At 40.7% G+C, this 18,995-nt stretch overlaps 1 protein-coding gene and 1 long non-coding RNA gene across 2 annotated transcripts; one reads left to right on the forward strand and one right to left on the reverse strand.

Moving 5' to 3' along the window:
• Positions 1-2,304: 2,304 nt before the first annotated feature.
• erbb3b (erb-b2 receptor tyrosine kinase 3b) lies at positions 2,305-18,199 on the forward strand. The gene is made up of 28 exons (XM_078255011.1): positions 2,305-2,551; positions 4,568-4,722; positions 4,810-4,996; positions 5,923-6,048; positions 6,139-6,201; positions 6,411-6,529; positions 6,979-7,120; positions 7,231-7,344; positions 7,427-7,544; positions 7,630-7,703; positions 8,125-8,215; positions 8,782-8,984; positions 9,167-9,299; positions 9,398-9,491; positions 10,247-10,404; positions 10,500-10,556; positions 11,282-11,423; positions 11,549-11,668; positions 11,795-11,893; positions 12,064-12,249; positions 12,371-12,526; positions 12,648-12,723; positions 12,837-12,983; positions 13,058-13,155; positions 15,719-15,895; positions 15,999-16,070; positions 16,382-16,673; positions 16,828-18,199. The coding sequence occupies exons 1-28, from the start codon at positions 2,473-2,475 to the stop codon at positions 17,745-17,747; spliced, it is 4,398 nt and encodes a 1,465-aa protein (XP_078111137.1). The 5' UTR covers positions 2,305-2,472; the 3' UTR covers positions 17,748-18,199.
• Positions 6,979-8,905, reverse strand: LOC144520895 (uncharacterized). Its single transcript, XR_013502260.1, has 2 exons — positions 8,821-8,905; positions 6,979-7,669 (listed from the first exon to the last, which is right to left on the reverse strand). It is a non-coding gene; the product is annotated as an uncharacterized LOC144520895 (long non-coding RNA).
• Positions 18,200-18,995: the final 796 nt, after the last annotated feature.

An 18,995-nucleotide genomic window follows, 5' to 3' on the forward strand; every position in this document is an offset into this window, starting at 1 on the left:
AAGATTAAAGCCAGATTAATTAACAGCACTTTCAAGCTTGGTTATTGAAAATGTACTGGGGGAGCCGGGCTGGGAGAGAGCAAGTCAAATAGGTGGGGAGAACATGGATCTTTGTCGTCTTTCTCTTTTGGCCTTTCCTAACTGCTGCCATCAAGAGAAGTTTGGCACAATCAGGTAGTTTCCCTGTGGAATTGCAGCACTTCACAGAGAGTAATTTTGTCTGGGCCAATCAGAGGTCCATGTATGGTAGATTGCCGCTGTGTCTCCAGGGGTGTGACAGCAGTATGTGGGTCAGAGCTGCTCCCGGGGCCACCAGCCCCCAGGGCCCCCTGCAGGACGGCCACAATAGTAGCCCCAGGGCGGATGCCATAGCTGGGATTCCCACCCGTAACCGGGACGCCTTCACCCAGGGCACAGACACACTGGCAGCAGCCCCACAATCAATTCATCAATCTCTGAAGGGAGTGGCAACTGCAAAAGGCCACAGCAGTCACCCCCACAGCTCGCTTTGGAAGGGACAGGGCCACCAGGGCTGACACTGAGGTTGACACCACGGTGGTGACGTGAAACTGCCAGACTGCAGAAACTGCCAGACTGCAGAAACCATGGACCTTTATTGAAGCCACTTTTCTTGAGAATGTGAAAATAATCACCAAACATTTTTTGGTTTAATTCCCACTGTAATATTTGCACTGTATAGCCTACTGATTTACTGAGCAAAAGTGATAAATTCACACTGACTGCTGTTCTGAAATTTCTTGGGTAATGTTGCTCTGTAACGTTTTAGTCATTCAATAGGCAAGTGGACAAATCTCAGCTGATCATTTTATTAGAATAGTTTGTACTAAAAAGTATGGGTCAAAGAATAAAAAAAACCATGTAAGTGCAAACACTGGGTGAGAGTCAACTTTGTACAGGCCCTGCAGCAGCTCTGATATCTGAGCACCAATCCTCAGACTCTGTCTCCTCCTGCTGGATAGAAAACTTATGGTGGAAGACAGTTAGGAGTTCAACTTTATAGTACAGGCTAATGCATAGATAATTCATGTGTACTTAAACCATGTTACACAAACAAAAATGGCTTTAATTTTTACATGTTGTATTTTTTTATTTAGTGGATTGGTGCACATATCCGAAATATTAAAAGATCAACACTACAACCGCATTTCCATTGAAAATAGATAATAATAAGGGGCGCACTGGTAGCTCACCTGGTTGAGCGTGCACCCCATGTACTAAGGCTCAGTCCTTACCGCAGCGGTGCAGGGTTTGATTCCGACCTGCAGCCTTTTGTTGCACGTCTTCCCCTTTCCTGTCTACAACTGTCCTATCAATAAAAGGCCAAAATGCCCCAAAAAATTATCTTTAAAGAAATAATGATGATTGAGTTGTCTCGCTGTTATTTAAAATCCCACATGGGGATACTTCCAAACAAACAGCAACTGTTGAGCTATCTCTTTCTCATACACAATTAGATTAACAGTACATGTGTGTCAGAAGCACTTACTGATATCCATTAATTATTGAGTCGTATCTTCATGTTCAGGAATCTCGCCTGATCTGAGGCCATTTTCTCAAATTAAGCATGTTCTTGTTTTGGGTTCAGAAGTCACTTGACCATCTGACAATGTGCCCCATTGTGACAGGCTGCTCCATACGCATCAAAGAGGTGATTAACCAGTTGACAGGGCTTTGGGGACAATACTGCTCTTTACAGGGAAAACAGTGCAGCCACTCACAGCACTGGGTTGCTGACTGGGAGACCACAGCACTGCTTCCACATGCAGCAGCTGACAACATGAAACCAAAATAACTGCACATAAAGGGACATATAGGGTATAGTGTTCACACTAATGCACATGCAAAAGGTTTAAATTATAAGCATTTGGTCGCCATATTAGAAACTGCATATAGGTATTAATTTATACACAAAGGCAGTCAACTTGGCATGAAGGTAACACTGATATGTTATTCAGCTTTATCTTTTCTATGTATATACAGTATATCTAATGTGTTTGTTGTGATGTATTTTGTTTTGTATCTATTCTCCATCTAACAGAATTTTACCCATTTGGATGCTCAGTGCAACAAATGAGGCAGTAGCTTGTAAATATACTATAATAGACGGACCAGTCTCTGATTGGTGAATAAATCGGGCTCCTGGCCAATCATGTCCGTCTCTGGGAGGGGAAACCCAGCGTCAACATAAACTGCCACTTGTTCGTTGTTTTCAGTTTTGCAATTGGCGCGATTTATCTGCTCTTACTGCTGATGTTTTGTGCTAAGTTTTAAAGGAGTTGCATTTCTCCTTCACTTACATGATACTGGATTTTCTTTTCCTCTCGTCTTCCAGAGATAAAGCGTGGAACCTGAATATTTTATTTTGTATACATCCAACATTGGCTCCTCGGAGAACTACCTAAACCTGTGCGATATGATAACATATAATCACAAAATATATTCGACATCGACATGATCCAGTGGGGAGTCATATTACTGTGTGGGACATTATCATGGAGGCTACAAACAGCATCATCCCAAACCCATGAAGGTAGGGGGATTTATAAATCCATATCAGAAACCTTAGCCTGTTTTGATAATTCATTTCATAATAAGAGACTTAAATCAGCAACTGAGTCGTTTTTGTTTTCTGCTTCTACCTGGCTTAGCTGGTACTCTTCAGCATTTGTCTGCCTTGAAAGGTCACAGCTTCTAACATGGTATGCAACTATATGTTATATATATATTTATAATATAATACAATACAATACAATACAATATAATATAATATAATATCATGGAATAATTAACATGGGTGCCAAATAGACTTGTCGGTTGTTAAGATGGTTACATCTTATAAACTGTTGACCCGTTTTTCTTCTTTCCTTTAATCCCTTAATGCAGCAATATATCAACATTTTATAAACTGCTAGTAATGACTGGCAGCAACATTAATGCCCTGGTGCAGACAAAATAGCCTGCATGACCCCAGTTGTAAAAAGCTACTGAGTCCTGTGTCCAGACAACTAGTTCTGTTGATGTTGATGTATGCAATCTGCAGATGATTGTTTTTGTCACAAATTTTCTTATCAAAAGGTAATTTAGTTGTTTGGATTATGCAGGTGTGGTTGTGCATGTGTTTTGTGCATGCATGTGAGTTTTTATTTTCCCTTATAGTCAGAAGGATCATGCATCTCTCTCATATAAGCTCTGCATTCCACTTCTATTCTATGTTTACTCAAGAGGCATAAAGGACTGCATGAAGATATGGGTTACGCTACAGTCATCTGTCAACGTGCAATTTTCCATAAAACACACACACAACAAGGCTTAAAGTTTGTTTATGGAGGGGATCCACTTTACTTAAGTGTAGCTGGGAGATTCTGGTTTATACCTGGGTATGTTCCCAATGAAGACAGGAAATGTGACTTGTGTTGACGGTTGCAGGTGCCTCATCTTTGCACATAAAGGGCCAACACCACAGTTTTTGTTGGTCAGTACGAGATGGTGTGCATGTTCCCCGAAATTTCCCTTCCCTCTGCCAGAAAGTCTTACTCACACACAGCTCATTGTCTGTTGGTATGATCTCAGCAACGCAGATCCCTCTGACACACACACATAGGCTACATACGTACGTACACACACACACACACACAAACACAAACACACACACACACACACAGAAGCACTGTCTGTCACTGCATCACTCTTCAGTCATTGGGACACACTGTCCACATTTATAGCTTTATCACAATGAGGAACTTTGTCTGAGAAAAGCCCCTCTCCCTCGACCTCCACTCCATCAGCCCCGGGCCTGGACTGCTCCATGTACCAGGGTTACAGCCTGCCTGTTTTACTGTGCTTCACATCAAACTCTCCAGCCAACATAGCAGCACACATAGTATCAGGAAGACTCACCAAGCCCATAAATACTGCAGAAACAAAATACCCCCAACACTCAAATATTTACCATTTGTTCACCTTTAAAGGACTCGTGTTTTGCATATTTTATACTAACTTTTCAACTGCATGGCTATTTTTTTCTTACCATTCCAAGCTGCCATTGGTTTCCATTCATTTCTTTATGGTATCAAAATAAATTAGCAGACAGACACTCTAAGATTTGGGCTTTTTGCCTTTATTTGATAGGACAGGTGTAGATAGACAGGAAAGTGAGGAGCTAGTAGATGCAGTGCATTATGTTACAGTGATAATGTAACTGACAGAATACATAATACAGGCTTGATGTTCACTGTGGTGAATTGCGCAACACAAAGAAGTTTGCTAATTGATTTTCAAGCGTTACAGAAATGAACAGAAACCAGACAGGAAAAACACACCCAGTTTGCAAATTAGTTAGCTGTTATGTAAAGTACATGTGTCTGTTGTAAATAGGCTAAATATGCAAAACCACTGGCATGGTCCTTAAACATGTACGTAGTAGCCTATAGTAAATAAAAGTGATACATTGACCCACAACTCTCTTCACCAGTCCCTGATCCACCCTTCGAGTGTCCCGTTTTCGTCAAACTTATTAATATGCGTCTCTTTTCCCTGTACATGTCAGTGGTGTGTCTTGGTACGCAGAATGGACTGAGCTCCACTGGGTCTCAGGAGATTCAGTACAACCTGATCAAGGAGCGGTATGATGGCTGTGAGATCATCATGGGAAACTTGGAGATTACTCAGATTGAGAGTAAATGGGATTTATCCTTCATCAAGGTAAAAACATTCACCTTCCTCTCTCCCTTGTCTTTCACCTGATTTGTATGCACAATGTGTAGAAGTGTACTCCTCTTTTCCCTACAGACCATCCGCGAGGTGACTGGCTACGTCCTCATTGCAATGAACCACTTTCAGGAGATTCCTCTGGGACAACTACGGGTTATCAGAGGAAACAGCCTTTATGAGAGACGCTTCGCTCTCTCTGTCTTAATAAACTACCCCAAAGACGGCTCCAATGGCCTGCGGCAGCTGGGGCTCGCAAATCTGACAGGTAAAGAAGGTTAACCGATAAAACAGAAGCATGGACAAAAAATGTGTCCTATATGCAAGGTGTACAATGTGCTTCTCTGAGATCTGAGGCATTTAAAACAGTGAGAACAAAAGGCATTTAACTCAATAGCATCACACAAAAATTGCAGGACGTGCTGTTCTTCTAAGTAAGTTGTTGTGGAAAGAAACAAAAAATGTGCCATTTTATGGGCAGAACAAGACAGATGTGACAGTTACTCATTCTTTGAAAGTGTGGCAGGACAAAATATTGGAAACATTTAGAGAAACTCAGTCTCAATGGATACTCATTGTCAGCTATTTCTTGATGTCTTCTTAAAGGCTATAAAAAATAGAGGTAGGGATTTATGGCAGTGAGTGAGTGCGAGGAATCAGTTCCCCTCCTCCATTCCCAAAATCTCTGGCATCCTTAAATAGCAGGTTATCCAATGTCTGTCTAAGAGACCTTTTTCACAGCAGGTATTTTGACTCGTCACAGCAGGAAAAACACAGGTGTTACTGATAACATTACTGAATCTCCAAAGCATTGGAGCATTTTCCTTAAAACACCTGTAATATTCTCCCCCCAGTATCTCAAAATAAGATTTGTGACAAACAAAACAAAATGGTGGATTTACTGCCTCTCAAAAAATGTAATAAAGAGCTGCTAAATATGCAGTTAATACTGCTACAGAATGAGTGAACCAGGCACAATGATAGACTTGAGCAAAGCAATATTTTCTCCAAATCATACAAATAAATATATAGTTTAGTGTAACTTGTAATCTTGTTTTGTCTTCATACTCTTCAATACACAATATTTACATATGTCATTTGTGGGTTGCAATCTGAAGTGTTACAGTAACATCTGCCAAAGATATCCTGTCTTCTCTCTCTCTCTCTCTTTGCATTGTTTCTCACCATTCACAGATATTCTGGAGGGAGGAGTGCAGATTATCAACAACAAGTACCTGAGTTATGGTCCCTGGATCTTCTGGCAAGACATCATCAGGGACAACAATGCTCCAATTGACATCCAGTACAATGGAGAGAGAGGTCGGTGTTGGGATAGTCCTAATTAAAATATCCCCAAATTATCTCTAGATTGTCTCTTTTTTATAAGTGCTGCATGTCTTTCTCTCTCAGGCCCATGCCACAAATCTTGTGGACAATACTGCTGGGGGCCAAATAAGGACCAATGTCAGATCTGTGAGTGTCCAATTGTTCTGTTTCCCTGATTTTCTCTCTTTCTCCTCCTTCTTTCTCTTCCTGAATCTCTCTTCATAGACAGAAATACACAGAGACACAGAGAGAGAGGCACACACAAAGACACAACAAACACACACACACACACACACACACACACACACACGCACATTGTTGACCTCTGTTCAACCCATCTGTCCTGTGTGTCTCAGTGACTAAGACGGTGTGCGCGCCACAGTGTAATGGCCGCTGTTTTGGGACGAGCCCCAGGGACTGCTGTCACATAGAGTGTGCAGCGGGATGTAAAGGCCCTCTGGACGTGGATTGTTTTGTAAGTGTTCCATCTTTGATAAAATGAAGAGAAAGGCAGTCTTTGCAGACACTATACTGTAGGTGTTTTATATGTAACAAAGGAGGCTAAAAAGAAGCCTTTTTTCCCCCCAAACTGGAACGAAATCATCCTGTATGAAAAAAATACTGAGCTTCCTAATTTTCAATTCTATGCTTCCAATCACATTCAATTCTGTTGTAATATACATACTTGAAAGTCAAAGTTTTTAAGAACATTATACAGGTGGATTTTATACAATTAGAAACTATGCACGCTCTTTTGATTTGAGCTAAATGCTAACTTTTAGTATGCTAACATGCTCACAAATACAATGCTGACATTCTGATGATATAGCAAGTACAATGTCACGGATGTCAGTGTTTTTAAATGGATATCTCAATTCGTTAAATGTATTGTCTGTGTGTGCGTGTTTCTGTATACCTGTGTAGGCATGTCGACATTTCAACGACTCTGGAGCCTGTGTACCCCAGTGTCCCCAAACTTTGATCTATAACAAGCAGACATTTCAAATGGAGACCAACCCTAACGCCAAATATCAGTACGGATCCATCTGTGTCTCCCAGTGTCCCAGTGAGTGGCCTGTGTTCGTTTGAGTGTTTCTGTACTTATCCTTAAACATTGCCAATGATTCTTCTCTCTATCCTGAAGTTTATCAACAGTGTCTTTTTTTCTCTTCGTAGCCCATTTTGTGGTGGACGGTAGCTCCTGTGTGAGCGTTTGTCCTCCAGACAAGACAGAGGTGGAGAGAGAAGGCCAGAGGCAGTGTGAGCTCTGCAGTGGACTCTGCCCCAAAGGTGGACACTTAAGAAATACTTTCTACTTACACTGTGCTTATTTGTCATCAAAGCTAATGATGGCGTTTGGTCATCCCTTTAGTGTGTGAAGGCACCGGTGCTGAACACAGACAGACGGTGGACTCCAGCAACATCGACAGCTTCATCAACTGCACCAAGATCCAGGGCAGCCTTCACTTCCTGGTCACAGGGATTCTTGGGTAATTGTCTGCCCTGCCTGAAGGATCTCAAAGTGCAGTGTTGTACAGTCAGCATGTTCATATTGTGTGTTTTTCTTCTTCATAGAGATGACTTCAAAAATATACCGCCCCTGGATGCCAAAAAGCTGGAAGTGTTCCACACCGTCAGAGAAATAACAGGTTTGTATGAACTAATAATGGATCATTATGCTTGGTTATAGTTTTGCATGTTATAGCAGATTTAACTTGAAATTATAAATACTATATAATAATTAAAAAAAATCAAAGCATGCAAGTTGGTTTTCAATTTAAATGTCCTACCTTCCTGGTGACAATTGTTTTCAATTCATTTTAGTATAATTTAAAAAGAATTTAGACTGCTCAGACAGTTACAGTTACATTCAGCCACATGATAATACAGCTGTTTATAAATAAATGCAGTAAAGAGAAATAAGTCTTAGATACACAACGGCAGAGTGTGTGCTCTTGTTCTCTACGCCTAATGCATTTATCCATCTTATTAATAATCTTGAAAATTGTCATTCCAGTATTATGCAATATGCTATTAATGGTCTTAAACAATCAAAACTGTGTTTGTCAGATATCCTAAACATCCAGTCGTGGCCCAAAGAACTGAATGATCTGTCTGTTTTCTCGAGTCTCACCACCATTCAAGGGAGGTCGCTCTACAAGTAAGGCTTGTATACAAACACTGATATGCATGTTTGTTAGTGATGTACCCGAAAATTAAATCAATAAAAAACAATAAATTAACCTGATGAAACAAATATTTTTTCATATGGAAAGAACAGATATTAAAACGGTACTAAAGCCACTGTGATGTAATATTAAACTTATATTAAACCTGCTTTATGCCTTAGGCTGGTTCTGATTCTTGTGTTTCCGCATGAACTCACATTTATCTGTATTACATGTTAAGTGTTACATAACCATGTGTCATCACTGCTCTCTCACACACTCTATACCATCCTGTCTGCTCTAAGTTGCTTTCTGTGTTAACACGTCATGATGAGCCCGTGTTTCCATGTGCTAACACCTTCTAACCTCCCTCTTCTTTCTCTCTTTCTCTGTGCTTCACAGCTGTGAAAAGGTATGGATTTTGTGTGTGTGTGTGTGTGATCCCCATAACGCAGTCCCCCAACTGCAGCATGCCATTTGGTTTAGAACTAAAACATAATTTTTTTTCTGTTTTCTTTTTGTCTGTGTCCTCCTCCATCCTCCAACCCTCCAACCAAAGGCGTTTTTCTCTGATGGTGATGCACATCCACACTCTTACCTCACTGGGTCTGCGCTCTCTCCGGGAGATCAGTGACGGCAGTGTGTACATCAGTCAGAATGCCAACCTCTGTTACCACCACTCTGTAAAATGGGCACAGCTGTTTAGGGACCGCAGAATTCGAGTCAACAACCTCAACAACAACAGGCCGCTGGCAGAGTGTGGTAAGGCAAGACAGAAAAAACCTGTCAATGATCCAAATGAAACATGTTATCTTTTGTTATTCTTTGATCCAAACAAACTATACTATACACTTTTATCAATCGATATATTAATATATTGTACTATTATACATCATCTTCTCCTTCAGTTTCCTGATGTTTTTCTCACATTGTTGTGTGTGCAGTTGCAGAGGGCCATGTGTGTGACACGCTTTGTTCAGACTCAGGTTGCTGGGGCCCGGGGCCCAACCAGTGTCTCTCCTGTAGAAACTACAGTCGAGATGGCACATGTGTGGGCAGCTGTAATTTTCACACTGGGTAAGTAGATACATGTACAGTATATGTTGATATTCTTATTGGTGTCGAATTTATTCATTTTATCTCACTATATATTTTTTTAAATATTGGGTCCCCAGATCTCCAAGGGAATTTGCAGGACCTGATGGCGAGTGTGTTGCCTGTCATCCAGAGTGTAAGCCTCAGAGTGGGAAAGCCAGCTGTACTGGACTGGTAATCACTTTCTTTGATAGTAAACTGTGGCACAGAGTCTTTGTATGAATTCACGCTTGCATTTACACACTCAGAATATTTTTTTTTGGGGGGGGGGGGCATGACTCAACAAAACCTATTAAAATATGTCTAACTACATATTTGTGTTGTTGGTTTTGTGTTTTAATGTAGTCAGATTTCACAGTCTACAGTACTAGGGTGTAATTTCCACTGGGGATAGGAGGTCATGTCAACCTCAAACACCCTCAAAATCATATCCCCCCCACCCTCCTTTTTTTTTACAGTTTCAGTTTGTTTTACTGTGTCTCCCCACCCCTGAACCCAAACGTACACCCTTGATACAGTAATATTAATGCTGTCTAGACACAATGTATTGTTTGCCCTGCATTAGAAGAACATTGCAATGCTGACCATCCATTAAAATAAATTTGATTTGTATCTCTCAAACAACTTGAAACCTTTGATGCACTTCTGCCCAAATCTGCAACAAATCTCAACAAAATGCTGACAAAGTCACTGCTTTCTACATTGAGGAAATTGTGTATTGGCTCTCTGCCACTCCTTGCCCATTATATTAAAAACTCATATGCAATAGCTAATGGTCTTAATCATGTATTCAGTGTTGTAATCTACACAAAGGCAGTTTCTTGCACTGTCTTTGTTCATTGCAGGTTTGAATGCATGATAGTTTTATATAATCTTTCTCTGTTTTAATGTCTCCCATATTTTTCTGCCTTCCTCTCTTTCTTTGGTAGGGTGCAGACAAGTGTGTGGCATGTGCCAACCTTCGAGATGGTCCTTACTGCATGTCCTCTTGTCCAGCTGGGGTGAACGATGGACTAAGGGGACTGATCTTTAAATACCCCAACAGGGAAAGTCACTGTGAGCCATGTCACCACAACTGCACACAGGGGTGAGACTGGACTCAAAGTATAAGTGTGTATTTTCACGTGTTCATCTGTAGATGTGTAACAATTATCAAATCAATGATGTGTTTATCTGTTACAGATGCTCAGGCCCAGGATTAAATGATTGTTTAGAGGCAGCCAGGCTGGCAGTTAGCAGGTGAGTGTTTCCCCCTGCTGGTGAATATGAAACACTGCACTGCAGTCAATCTGTGTGATCTATCCACAACTCATGGTGCCAATTTAGTCAGACCTGTTATTATGATACTGAAAATAGAAACTAAAACTGGACATGAAAGTATTTAAAAAAAAAAAAACAAAGACATACAGATCATATTAAGACCCTAAATTACCCTTTTTTCCTCTGTCTCCGTCTCTTCCATCTTCTCTGCCAACAGAGCAGGGTGATAAACTCAATCTCTGCAATCCTATGCTTCTTTCTGTTTTTCCTAATATTTCATTATACAGTTATATAAAACTATGCAAAACCTTTTTAACATTGCTATCCTTTGCATATGTAATTCACATATCTCATTTGAGTGCTGTCAGCTAGTGTGCTCATGCCTGTGATCTATGACATCATTACTGAGAAGTCATTATATCCTATAGAATTCATACACAAAACTAATGTAAAAACTAAAAAGGTAATGCAGATGTCAGGTAACAGATGCCACACATGACACTATAGCAAATGGCTAATGATTTAACAAATAAAATATTATCCTGTTGAACATTATTTGTTCCCGAGCAATATTTCTTAGCCACCACTTCCTGCACTGTTTTGCTTTTGTTAGCGTGATTTATGAATGTGAATATTTAGTTTCTGTTTCTGATATTTCCACCTTGTATGCCCACATTAGCATCTCTCTCTGCTTCACTCTTCAGTGGTCAGATCACAGGCATAGCTTTAGGTGTCCCGGCTGGCTTGATTTTCTGCCTAGTGTTGTTTTTCTTGGGCGTGCTGTACCAACGAGGCCTGGCCATCCGCCGCAAGAGAGCCATGAGGAGGTACCTGGAGAGCGGAGAGGTAAGACTTTAGAGACCATCTAACCTCGTGAGCTGCCTTTGCTTTGCTTTGCTTTGACTGCTACATGCATTTGTTTTCAAAGAGAGATAAAAATCCTCTGGGAATTATTCTTGTTTATTTGGCAGAGCTTTGAGCTACTCGGCCCCGGAGAGAAAGGAACCAAGGTTCATGCCCGCATCCTTAGGACCTCTGAGTTGAAAAAAATCAAAGCCCTTGGCTTGGGAGTTTTTGGCACAGTTCACAAGGTATTTATTAACCTCTTTGTCTTTTTGCACATGCACTAATTATTCACTGATTTATGTGCTATTATAGTTTTAGTGTGAGACATGTGAACTGATGTGACTGCTGCTGCTCATGTAATTGTGTTTAAGGGGTTTTGGACTCCGGAGGGAGAGACAGTGAAGATCCCTGTGGCCATTAAGACCATTCAGGATACCTCTGGCCGACAGACCTTCACTGAGATCACCGATGTGAGAATCAGAGCTCCTTACACTCTTGAAAGAAGTTATAACATCACAGAAATAGCAATTAATGTGACATACGTATAACATTTCATACAAAAAACACCAAAGAACAATAAAGGTATCATATAATTGTCAAAAATGTAAACAGTGTTTTTTTCAATTTGCTTTCTGTGTAGCATATGCTGTCCATGGGCAGCCTGGACCATCCTTACATCGTTAGGCTGCTGGGCATTTGCCCAGGTCCCAGTCTGCAACTGGTGACCCAGCTTAGTCCGCAGGGCTCCTTACTGGAGCACATCAGGCACCATAAGAACAGCCTGGACCCCCAGCGCCTGCTCAACTGGTGTGTGCAGATTGCTAAAGTGAGTGCAGCATGAATTACAGAATTGTTTGAGCAACCAAATGTTATAAACTCTCAGAATATATAGGGTATAGGGTTAGTATGTAGTATGTATATACCAAGTATGTATGTTTGTGTCTCAGGGTATGTACTACCTGGAGGAGCACTGCATGGTCCACAGGAACCTGGCTGCCCGCAACATCCTGCTGAAGAACGACTACCAGGTCCAGATCTCTGATTACGGTGTAGCAGACCTCCTTTATCCTGACGACAAGAAATACGTCTACACTGACACCAAGGTTGTGATGACTCATGACTCACTGATTCAGTTCGAGAAACACTTTGAGTTGTAAAGTCAGTTTTTCACTGTCTCTTGGAAACAAAACCAATGGCTTGTCTGCAATTTGTCTCTTAATCCAGACACCCATAAAATGGATGGCACTGGAAAGCATCTTGTTTCGAAGATATACACATCAAAGTGATGTTTGGAGTTATGGTAAGAGGCTGCGTGTTTGTGCTGTGAGTGTTTGTAGTGTTATAGAGTATTCACCAAAAAATTTACTTTTGGCAGGGAGCTTTTAAATGTGGCGTCTCTCTCTTCCCGGACAGGGGTGACAGTGTGGGAGATGATGTCATTTGGGGCGGAGCCGTATGCATCCGTGCAGCCTCAGGAGGTGCCGAGTCTGCTGGAGAAGGGCGAACGCCTGTCACAGCCCCACATCTGTACTATAGACGTCTACATGGTCATGGTTAAATGTGAGTTTGATAAAACATTGCAACCAGTATGCACACAAAGATATAATCTAAAATGTTTTACTTCTTCTCTTTAGGCTGGATGATTGATGAAAATATAAGGCCAACCTTCAAAGAGCTGGCTAGTGACTTTACTCGCATGGCGAGAGACCCACCTAGATACCTTGTCATCAAGGTGAGGCTATCATTGTCATTTATCTTACAGCTGTTTACTTAGACCAGTGATCTTCAACGTTTTTTAAGCCAAGAACCCCTTAATTGAAAGAGAGATGGAGCAGGGAACCCCTACTACATATAATGTATTTAATTAAGTTGCATAATAAACTGGGTCTACAATAACATGTAGGGCGGCCTAAAGCCTTTATACATACCTTTTTTTGCATATTAAGCTATTAAAAAAGCCTAATAATTGTTGGCATGGTTTATAAATGTGTGCACATTAAAAAAATTGTAAGAGGAAAAGCTTCTTCCGCAGTCTGGAAACCCACAGGGAAAAATGGCCCTGTTAAAGTTTCTATGGGTTCTACAATGTTTTACATAGTCAGAAACTGAGGCATTTCTAAACTCGCAGATACCACAATTAAATATCATAGTGAGAGCAAGCAAAAAAAATTGCATGGTATCCCATTAATGTACCAGTAGTAAGGCGGTGTAAAGGCTAGCAAGACTGCATGGCTTCTAGAATGTCATTGGTGGCATCCAAAAGTTGTTTGCACTAGCAGTTAATTGCAAACTCCAAAAAAACAAGCATGGTATTCCATAAAAGTACCAGTAGTAAGGAAATGTAAAGGCTAGCAAGACTGCATGGCTTTCTTTGGTGTCTTCTGAGACGTCTAACTGCTGTTTGCACTGGTAGAAATCTGAAAACAAGTACAACAGTCATTTTAGTTCCAAGTACAGTCATTGTATTCAAATTTTTCTAATGTCTACTATATATACTGCCTCTTTTTTAAAAGTTAAGTCAAAAAGCCACACAAACCTAACTTAACCTAAACTAAGCGCTATGGATATGAAGGTAAATGTTGCAAAATGCGAAATGTTTAGCTGTCATTGTAGTTATTTTTTTTATCATTTTGCAACATATTTTCCTTCATATTTGGACAGCATACTTTATGAGTTAAAGGCGATTATTACACACAAATATTTTACCGAGTTGTGCCTGCCTGTCAAGAAAAGTAACGTGACGAGTAATGATTTCTGGGGCAAAGGAGATAGACAGCTAAGGAATATGGCTAGCTAACGTTAGCTTCTATAACGTCACACAAACTAGCCTAGAACTCACTCCAGAAGAAATAACTAGCCAACACCTATGTTAAAATATGCATGTAAGCCTGTAGCCTGTTCAGTCAACAAAATATCTCCAAAAACATTCTTTTTTTACTTGCTCTCAAAACGTTACTAAATGTCTTTATCCTGAACTCACTCTGTCGACTTAACGCGCTATCAAAACATTAGCACTGGCGAACACAGTTTTAACGGAAAAGCCTTCAAAATAAAAGCACGAGACTGCCAAACAGAGACAAGCCAGACCCCATGGAACTGGCAACAGCGTTAACGAAATGAACGTTGGATTTACTAGCTAGACAATTCAATATGAACCACTAATGTCGCGCTGCAATATATTAACATTAACGTTAGCCTGTCTGACCACAACCAAACGAAACGTAAACTCACAATACCAACAAAATGAACCTTATCATATTCTTCTAAATGTCCATGAAATAATTACCTTTTACACAAAGCGGAGCTGGAGGAGATTAACGTTAAACTTTTACTTGTTCACACAGTGGTTGACAGAAACACACAGTGGAGAGGGGGGAGGGTCAAAGCGAGGGAAACGTTAATGTTTCATGTGCCGCGAAAGTCCCGCTCGGATTAAAAATATGGACAATGTACTGTAAATAATTTATAAATAAGGACCCACAAATAATGTTGAAGCGGGGCATAATGGGTTCTTATTTGACCTAACGTTACAAAAAATACCTCATACAAAGCTGCTCAGTTGGTAAAAAATCCGTTTTTTAATCTCCAAATCCCAAAGTGCTGATAGCACACCTAGCTAATGCCATTGTGAACACCAGCTCATGTTAGCTAACTTCAATATTAGCTAACGTTATTAGCATTAACCATCGGAAATTAATAATTGAATGCTACCAAAACAGACAATATAACATTTCAAAACTAATACTGCTAAACTATACTGCTACAGTCACTTTGTTAATATTTTCCATAAAACTACTTACCGTTGAAATGCAGGTCAAATTCGTGCAGCTCTATCCCGCTTTGTACATGGATGGAATATGGCTGCCAGAAATTGATTTGGCAGAGATGAAGTTCACATAATGCAATTCGAAGTGTAAATTAACAGAAATACATCTGTGAATCACGTACTAAGGACAATTTCTGTTAAAATATACAGTCATACAACTGTTAATATATAGATATTTCTTAGAGTGTAGGATTAAATGTATCTGTGGATTGAATTAGTGACCAGCTAGGCCAGTAAGCAGTGGGGATTTACTATATTTGCTTATAACATAATATATTATATATTATAATATATATAATGTTGTTGGATTCATGTTAAGACTTTTTAATTTCTGAAAAAACTATCCAAAATTAACAATAATTTGGAGGCCCCCCTGCACTGACTCTGAGGATCCCCTAGGGGTCCCGGACCCCCTGTTGAAGATCCCTGACTTAGACTTTAAACCTTGTACTTCCATGGATTTCTGTAGTTGGAAGGGGAAGAAGCTGACCCAGTTGAGATCCATCGAAGAGAATCAGAGCGAGGGCTTCTGGGGACAGATTTTGAAGACCAGGACGAGGAGGGACTAGAGGATGGTTTGACTACTCCTCCTCTCCAACACTCTCCATCTTGGAGTTTGTCTCGTTCACGGATTAATTCTTACAGGGTAATAAAATACACCTTAGATTTGATACTCTTTTGGGACCATTGGGACTAGATCAGAGGCAAAGGAAACTAGCACATAACACTTTTCCTTCCCGGATTTGTAGAGTGGTACCTCACAGGCCGGACCCATTGGATACCTGCCAATGACCCCCAGCCCTGTCGACAGCATCCGCCAGGTGATACAGACTTACACATTCACACAAATGCATGCAAACAAACACATTCCCACCCTGTAATTGCACACGTGATACAGTGGATAAATTTAGCCGTACCACTGAACAGCTTCTCTTTAAATAGCATTATTGCTACAATTTGTCAAAGCCCATATTAAAATCAATATTACTTATAGCACTGCCAGTGGGTCATTACCTCAGGGAGTGAGATACATTAAATGTGTCATTCTGGTCTTACTGGTTTTGTTTAAAAAACAATAGGATACATTCTATGAGCTGCTGCACCAGTTCATGTCTTTGCCTTTCTGTCTCAGCTGTGGCTTCAGAGGTCTCGACTGAGCTCAGTGCGGACGCTGCACGAGGGGTTAGAATTCAGGGGGAGTGGCAGAGATGCTGAGCTGCATGAGGAAGGTTTACGGACTGGGAGTCTTCACAGGGCCAGGTTTGGCTCCGAGAGGGGAACTCCCCGTCTATCCATCCGTCAGCACAGGAAACTCTCATCAGCATCAAGTCCGTCCTCGTATAAGGTGTGGACAGCAGAGGAAGAGGAGGAGGTGGACCACTATGGCTATGTCCTGGCTGGGTCACCTGTTACTCCAGAGAGAGGTAAATTACTAGCACTAAGATGGGAGCATGCTGACTGATCATTTTATTTGTTTGACTGTATGGAAAATAATTGGTACATTAAATAGCATAAATAATAATCAAGGCTTTCTTCCCCTGATCTTCTTCCTTCTACACATTCTGTCATGGCGCACAGCCCGTAGAGTCCCTCATTCTGGGCGAAGACACTCAAGACACAAGAATAATCTGTCGCTTGTGGTGATAAAAGCCTCCCAGGAGTATGAAATCATGAGCAAAGAGTCTGGTGCTCCTCTTTGCGCTACCAGCAGCGTCTTATCACAGGCCAATTCTGTGGCAGTTCGTCGTATAACCTCACCTTTACCCTCACCAACCTTCATGGCTTCGTTACCTGTAGAGGACACAGCACATGTGGAAAGTCTGACACCGATCTCAGCTGTAAGGAGTAAAAAAGTAGGTGAAGATTGTGAAGGAAGTGTTGCAGAACAGAGAGACTTCACAGAGAAACATCAGCTCAATGGGGACTCTGATAGTGGGATCAGAGCTGCGGATGACCAAGGACAGGCAGCCCAAGGGAAAGGAAGGTATGAATACATGGATATCAGGCGATCCGACTCTGCGGAGGCAGAGCATCCAGCATGGGACAGACGTGGGAGTCAAACATCTGCAAAGAGTTCAGCAGAGGCAAAGGAAACAGACCAAATAGCGGAGGTGTTGAAAAAAGAGCTTGAGGAGGAAGAGGAAGAAGAAGAGAAGTACCACAACACAAATAAACAACCTGCACTTCAGGGGAATTTGAGTAGTATGCTCATGCCTAGGCCAGATGTGCTCACATCTGGGGGAGAAATGGTGGAGGAGTATGAGGAGATGACCAGATTTGGAGTGGTGCCCAGTGGGTGGGAGCAGGCAGACTACCAGAACCTCCCAGTGAAGGGGGGGGCTGTTTCTGAGGAGATGGGCAGTGGCAGGTGTGCAGGGATCGGGGGATACATCAAGGTGTGTGCTGGCATGGGGGAGCTTGGCAGCAACACATCATTTGACAACCCAGACTATTGGCACAGCAGACTGTTCCTCAAGCCAGATGCTGTACGCACCTAATAATGCGGACTGGGACAGAGACATAGGAACGATTACTTTCGTTCCTGTCATAAAATTGGGTAGTTTTGTAAAGTTTTCATGAATCCAGCATCCAACAAACTTTAAAAGATAAAAGTTATAAAAGAAATACACCCTTGAGTCTTTTTTCACTGATTTATGCAGTATCCTAAAACACCTGTGAGTTGTTAGAACCATCAAATAAAGGTTATAGCAGACACTCCAAAGTGTACTATTGTAAGCAGTTCCTGGATTAAAAACAGGCATAAAGTTTACCGTACAACTATTGATTCATTGTTACATTACTTGTGTTTGTGGCAGTAAAATGAGTTGACCATGTCCCATTTCTGTAGAGCAGTCTTTTTTGTACGATTTACTATAATATGAATTAGTATATAAATGAATAAATACGATTATTTTGCAAATATCAGAGTGATTTGAGTCAGTGATTTGTGTAAAGCTGTCTTTCTATATTGTTTTAGTATGTTTATTAAATAAAATAATAAAATACCGACTTGAAAATATTTATTCACTTGTTTATTTTTGGGTCATACCCTTATACATCCATGCTCATACCGTGGATGTATTATTAGGCTATATTCTTATTATACATCATCCACTATTAACAGCAGAAAGGAGATGGTGGCATATGGACGCATCAGTTACGCACTCGCGCGCGATTTGGTCAGAGGCCGATCAGAGATGATGAGAGAAGTGAGACATTTACTTCTGCATTTTTCCGTTTTCGTAGAATCATGTTAATTGGCTAAAGGGTTAAGCACAACTTATTCTGTGAATTAGTTAAAAGGATTTAGCAAGTCATTTTGAAATGTGCTTAGATGAAAGGCTTTACCACAGCAAAGTATACTTTCGTATTCATTATAGTGTAAACCTTTATGTTAAAATGAACAGGTTGGTACTGTTTCATGTCTATATTTCCTCAATTTCCAAATCTTTCCCATCCTTATTATTTAAATTCTGTCTCTGAAACAATTCTTTCAGAATTTATCCACTTACTGTCCCCTTGATTTATTAATCTTTGGTTTCTGCAAGCCTTTCTGTTTTCTTCATAAATGTAATAAAGACAGAATGCATGCAAAAAACTGTATATCAGCAGATTATTATGTTGGCTACATAAATAGGTTGGCTATGAATCAGGATCTAACTGTAAGGGTCTAATTTTGCTGCTGATGATATGACTTAAAATATGACCCTTGCCTTTTCGGGTTGTAACACTTGTTGTAGACAACG

This window comes from Sander vitreus, chromosome 7, assembly GCF_031162955.1.
Source record: "Sander vitreus isolate 19-12246 chromosome 7, sanVit1, whole genome shotgun sequence".
Classification (NCBI taxonomy): Eukaryota; Metazoa; Chordata; class Actinopteri; order Perciformes; family Percidae; genus Sander; species Sander vitreus.